Source organism: Pyxicephalus adspersus, chromosome 11, assembly GCF_032062135.1.
Source record: "Pyxicephalus adspersus chromosome 11, UCB_Pads_2.0, whole genome shotgun sequence".
In the NCBI taxonomy this organism is placed as follows: Eukaryota; Metazoa; Chordata; class Amphibia; order Anura; family Pyxicephalidae; genus Pyxicephalus; species Pyxicephalus adspersus.
Genome location: NC_092868.1, coordinates 53,692,825 through 53,699,187, shown reverse-complemented (window position 1 = coordinate 53,699,187; position 6,363 = coordinate 53,692,825). Strand labels below are relative to the sequence as shown.

The 6,363-nt window shown below is 40.7% G+C and overlaps 1 protein-coding gene across 2 annotated transcripts in view; it reads right to left on the bottom strand.

Annotated features, from left to right (window-relative positions):
* Positions 1-6,363, bottom strand: part of CTNNBIP1 (catenin beta interacting protein 1) — a 29,385-nt gene that overhangs the window by 8,339 nt on the left and 14,683 nt on the right. For both annotated transcript variants that reach the window (XM_072425977.1, XM_072425978.1), the window contains exon 5: positions 5,445-5,535. In XM_072425977.1, the coding sequence (XP_072282078.1) occupies positions 5,445-5,535 (91 nt within the window). The remainder of the gene's footprint in view (positions 1-5,444; positions 5,536-6,363) is intronic.

Below are 6,363 nucleotides of genomic sequence, written 5' to 3'. Positions count from 1 at the left end.
GCCATTGATTATCCCCTTCTGATCACTCTATGCCATTGATTATCCCCTTCTGATCACTCTATGCCATTGATTATCCCCTTCTGATCACTTAGCAGTAATTCTGTGCAGGGATCTCCGTTAGGGCAGGGATCAGCAGCTTGCTTCCTTGTTCAGAATCGCGGGGGGCATGTGTGCAGGCTTTTTACTTTCAGTTTGGCTCTCTGGAGGACACACACGCTGCAGCCAGCATCAACAACACACACGCTGCAGCCAGCATAAAGGACACACACGCAGGATCAGATGTCTTATTAACGGGTAAGTGTCTTATTTTAATTTTTTTTTCAAAAATCGGGGGTGGCTTACTTAATGGGGATGTTTTAAAATCGGGGAAACACGGTAGCTCTGTCCCTTCCTGCTATATTCTATGCCCACACAATGGAGGAAAAAGGATACATGGATAAAAACCATTGTCCATTGTTATTTTACCACCTTCTCTTTTTGAGCCTTATTAAAGCTCTCCAAAGCTGGAGAGAATACACTTTCATCAGTGAAGCTGAGTGATCCAGCAAACCTGGAATGGATCTAGTCCAGGATTCAAAACATGACTTTGAAGAAATCTATTCCAAGTTTGCCAGCTTGATCCAGTGACAAACCCTTAAAAGTGACATTGCCTTAAAAACGGGCAACAGGACAAAACAGCGTAAATCTATGCAGCAAGGACAGGGCAATAAAAACTAGGAAGGAGTTCTAATCCTGCTCTACTCTATTCCAAATTAAAAGAAAAGAGGGTGGCTATACCTACACTAAGTGTACAGCTATCTTAGAGATTTGCTGTATGTGAAAAGACCGTTCATTAGATTGCCATAGCAGTGTTGCAAGGAGAGAGGTGAGTTTTCCCTGCCAGGTTACAAGAATTGAAACTTAAGTGAACCAAATTATTTGAATGGAGCGGTTCTTTAACACTATCAAGGATTTTCAATGATTACCTATTAATAATAAATGCAATGGCAGAATGCAGAGGAGTACAGAAACTGATCAGAGGTCTGCAAGTGACAATTCTCCTACACATAAAACAACCCGCCTACTCACATGCTGTCACCTACTCCGCATTCACTTACAGCTTTTTTTTCTTTCTTCAAAGATGCGACTCCACTATCAGGGCTATTTTTATCATCTTCACCTAAAGCAATCTGTTGCAGATTAGAAAACTACTAAGGTTTAGAGGCAGGACTACACCAAGATGTCTGGCAGCGGGTCAGGAGGTCTGCCAGGATCAGATATAAAGAATAATACACAGGAGGGGTTTTGCAGAGAAAAGGGATTCCATCAGACATTAATCGAATGCAAGTCAGAAAATAGGAAACAATTATCTGATTGGATTCTATGGGCAACAGAAGATTTCTTTGCTCCAGGGTTTAAAATGGTAATGGTTGGACCTGTATATAAAAGTCATTAAGGGCTCAGTACACCTCTATTATGGAAACTATACGCCAACATGTTTGTCGGTGTTTACGTACTTAAGCGGTCAACCCTTTTATATAAGAAAAAAAATTGCCTTTTTTTTTTTTTAAGGAGGGGGGGGGTTTACACTGGTAAAACCCCTCCCATTCTGTCTTTAGGAATGGGGCCGCAAAGCATCCTGGGATACATACGTCATGCATGGAAAAAGGCTTCTCAAGCATGCACATTTTCTTTAATGAGAAAAAAAGGGCTGATCTCACTGATGTGCAGTGAGATTGCCCCCCCTCCCCCTCCAAATCCACCACGGGCTACTTCACCTGATCTTGCGCCTGCGCAGTGCAAGATCCTGTGACATAGAAGGCAGAAAAAGGGGAAAAGAAATGGTGGCACCTTAAGGAGGATCCTAGGACGTCACAGGGCCCAATCTGGGAAACCTCCATAGGTATCGACAGATCTGTGAAAGTAAAGGGGAGTATTTTGCTTGTTTGTTTAGTTCCACTTTAAATGTAACCGTTCTTCAACTTTGGAATATTGTTGATGGGACAGGGTTGACAACGCTAGTTTGGCTTCCAGTGCAGCGAGGAGAACAGTGTTGTCAGCCTTAACAGGAAGATAGTGGGATTTTTTTTTCAAGTCAACAGGCGTTTTTTTGTACTTTTGTTGGCATTTTTAAGGGAACAAAACACAGGAAAATATGCCAGTCTTGCAAAAGTATATATATTTTTTTTTTTCGCTCCAGACATACATTGTAAGATCATTGGTAGTCAGTGCAGTTATGTTGTGTCTGCGTCCTTTTCTCCTGCAAACAACAGTCTGCATTTTTTTTTTCTGGTCAGATATAGTATGCTAAAGAGAACACACAGGTCCTCTTTTTTCTTTAAATTTGGGTAATATATGCACAGCTGAAGATATAAAGTGATAAGCAGAATATGTTTTTAGTGCCCGCCAGTAAAGCTAGATGAGCAGCGCCAAGCAGTCATAGGTAACTGGAAAAATGCATGCTGGGAATTTATATAGACATCCAGAGAGCGGAGACTGCGTATGACAGCTGGCCATGTTTCTTCTCTGAGCCCGTTGTATAAGGTGCCCGATTCTTGTTAATCACCTCATGTCTAAACTGAAACAGCATCGCCTGCTTAATTGCACGCCCTTAATTAAAATCTCCACAGCAACCTTTACAAATGCAGTCATGTGGATCCTAGAGGTCCCTTCTGTAACACAGCCACAATCCGGGCTTTATCCCCTTTTATATTAGTTATGGCCTAATAAAACAGATTAACAATTACCTGTGGAATCCAACTCCTGCTTAACCACATTCTATGATTTCATTGCTGTGCTCCCTGCATCACTTCTACACAAGGAAGCATGAGTGGGAGGTTGCACGACATAGATGTTTCTGACTGAACACCTACGCAAAATGCCAGCTATGCCTAGCCGCTATAGATTATATAATATTCTGATTAAAGAAGAAGTACTTACTAGGTCAATAATTAAATGCATGGTTATGAAAAAATACAGAAAAACAATTTTTTTCTAGCTTTCTAGTGTCAATGTTAATCAACCTCCTAGGGTTCCATGGCCTAAATGTGATAGTCCCTATTTAATGTACAGCGCCGCATAATATATTGGCGCAATATAAATCCTGTTAAGTAATAATATTGATAATAGTTCCCCTTGATTTCGGGGGACAGTGCCACTGGCTTCTTCTTGATGGGGACACAATAAACCAGAACTAAATCTAATTTTTGAATAATTCTTTGCAGGCAGGTTAGGTCCTTTATTGCAGATGGGACATACAAGGTCGCTTCTGCAACTAACTTACCTGCCTAATCAGGTAAGTTAGTTTGCATTTGCAGCTCAGTGTACGACCCTGGAATAGCTGGCTGTGGGGAATGAAATAACTCCATGTGCATGCATAGGAAGCATATCACTTCCTCCTGGACAATCAATAAGACCTGAAGACCCAAAACATGCAAGAGGGCCGGGTGAGGGTGCCAAAGTCAGAACAGGAAAAAGTGAATGAATAATTTACAACAGACAGGTAACAGGGTTCTCCCCAGGCCCTTTTAGCTGGGCGCACCACCCGGCTGTTTTTGGGTGGTTATCAAAGAGTTTGGTCACAATACAGGGGCTACCACCCGCCTACAATTTCTTCCCACCCAGCTTAAAAAAATGTCTGGGTTGAGCACTGAGGTAAGTTTGTTTTATTACAGAACAAACATACCCTGTGTCTTTTGTAATAAAGAACCTGTCTGCTTGCTTGCAATTGTTTTACTTCTGGGTTCTGGAATTCTATTTATCTAGTCTTATGATTCACAAACACTGCCATGCAAGAAATAAAGTCAAAACATACAAAGATGATTGCTTGTTTAAGGTAATGTGTGACCCTTAAGGATGTACATAGAAAATGAAACAGACACCCTGTAAACCTGGGCTTGTTTTGCAGCATTTCTGAAATCATGGACATTAAAAAATTACTTCTATGTCATTGCTCATCTCTAAATGGCCACCAGTTACATATTTCTGAAAATGAAGCAGTGAAGGATTTTGTGTTCGACATCCACATACAGCGGTTTACCACACATTACTTTTTTTTTACTTTTTTTTTTTTTTTTTTTTTTACTTTTATCAAGAATAAGCATCATTACAGCCCCAATAATTTACAAGGCTGAATCATTTGATTCTTGACTGAGCATTAACATTCGAGCAGTGGCAGATTTTCTCCAGCTGCTGAAACTTGCTTATGTTGTGTCAGCACAAAGTCAAGAACAAGCCCTGCAGCAACCAGGTGACACTATCTATACAAACCATCCAATGGAGTGCAGCAGAGACACCAAGTGGCCACTGTGTGAATGTGCAGGACACAAGTGAGAAGCAGCCTGACAACTATCCATGTGCCTTTTTGTTAGACGTGACCATTGCCCAATTGCATAATAATTCCACAGTTCCTCATTGCTGCAAGCCGGGAAACTTGAAACCAGCATACAACTTCTAGGACAAACTTTTAGCACACATTTGCAAAAAGAACATCCTTTTCAAAACAAAGTAAAGAAACAATAAAAGCTGTGTACTGGATGGTTGTGTAGCTACTGTCAGCTGGCAGAATGATTGGTTAGTACCTCTAATGGCCTCTAGGTGTCAGTATGTGCTATTTCTCTGGATTAGAGTAACCATACACTTAGCAAAGCTGTAACAACATCGCCACCTAGTGATCAAACTCACTGATTACAGAATGCTTAGGTTAATAACCAAAAGGAATTATACTTTCAGAATTCTAAACTGATTAGGGTTATTTTTTGCATGTTTCTTTTGGAAACTACAAGTTTTTAAATTTAAAGGAGTGGTCTGTCTGATCTGTGATACATATTTATATATGCATATTGAAACAATATGAAAAATTATTTATAAACACTCCAGTTTTCATAGATTGCTGTGGCTATACATGTGCAACGGGAAGATCTATTCATATTATTTTTATTACACAGTAATTATATAGCGCCATCATGTTACGCAGAGCTTTAGAAAGTCCACAGTCATGTCGCTAACTGTCCCTCAAAGGAGCTCACAATCTAATATCCCTACCATAGTAATATGTCTTTAATACAGTCTAAGGTCAATTTTTTTTGGGGGGAAGCCAATCAACCAAACTGTACCCAGAGGTAACCCACGCAGACATGTGATAACCTGCAAACTCCATAATGTCTTTGCCAGGATTCGAACCTGGGACCTAAGGCGGGGGGGGGGAAGGGGGGGGGTTTGCGCGAGTGCTAACTTCTGAGCCACTGTGCTGCCCACATTAGAACCTTTACTAAGCTACAGAGGTTTCCCTCACCTATCAACCTGCAGACGGATATTTTGCTTGATTTGTGATTAGCAAAAATGCAGTAAATTTGTAACAATACATCAGCCAATAAAACCAGGAACACACAAGTATCCAAACGACTGCAGTTTTGCTGTGTACACAACATACATGTTAAAGCTGCGTCCTATAATTGAACACTTACCCTGATCAATGGAGTGCTGGGGCAGCTGGCTTAGCTGGCTATTGACCACTCCAGCATACGATCGCAGGAATGCTTCCTCACTAGGGGTGAGCTAAGGGATACATTGAAAAAGAAGGTTACTTTGAGAAACTTTATTGTGGTAAACCATCCGTAGAAAATGAAATCAGCTCACTTTATTATGTCATTAAATGTGCAATGTATATCACAGCACTTTGCTCACAGCATGCTTCTGAAAAGCTACACTATTGTGCTGCTTCACTGACAGCTAAAGCACAGAAAGAATGCAAACATCAATCTCAGTGGGACATGAAAAAAGCTGGGAAATAATTATTATTATTATCTAGCAGAATTTATATAGCGCCAACATATTATGCAGCGCTGTACATTCAATAGGGGTTGCAAATGACAGACACATATAGACAGTGACACAGGCAAAGGAGAGGAGCCTGCCCCCAAGAGCTTACAATCCAAGAGGTGGGAGAAGTATCACAAAAGAGGAGGGGAGAGTATTCTATATTCTAAGTATACAATATTCTAAGATAGCAATTCTCAGCCTGTTAATGAACCCTACAATAGTGGTCAGTGAGAAAGGTGTCTTTTCAGTGATGGTCAGTGGAATGATGCCCTCCATACATTGGCGGTAACATCATCCACTGGCAAAAACCACCTAGTGGCTTATGACATCTTTAAAAGATCTCACCTGTAGGATCAACTATCAACAATTACTGTGAAATTCTCTTGCTGTCTTGTATTAAAATTGCAACCTCTACGGCAATAAACTACCGTATTTTTCGGACTATAAGACGCACTTTTTCTTCCCCAAAACTGGGGGGGAAAAGTGGGTGCGTCTTATACACCGAATACATGTTAAATATACCGGTAATTAAAAAAAATCATACTCACCCGATCCCGCGATGCT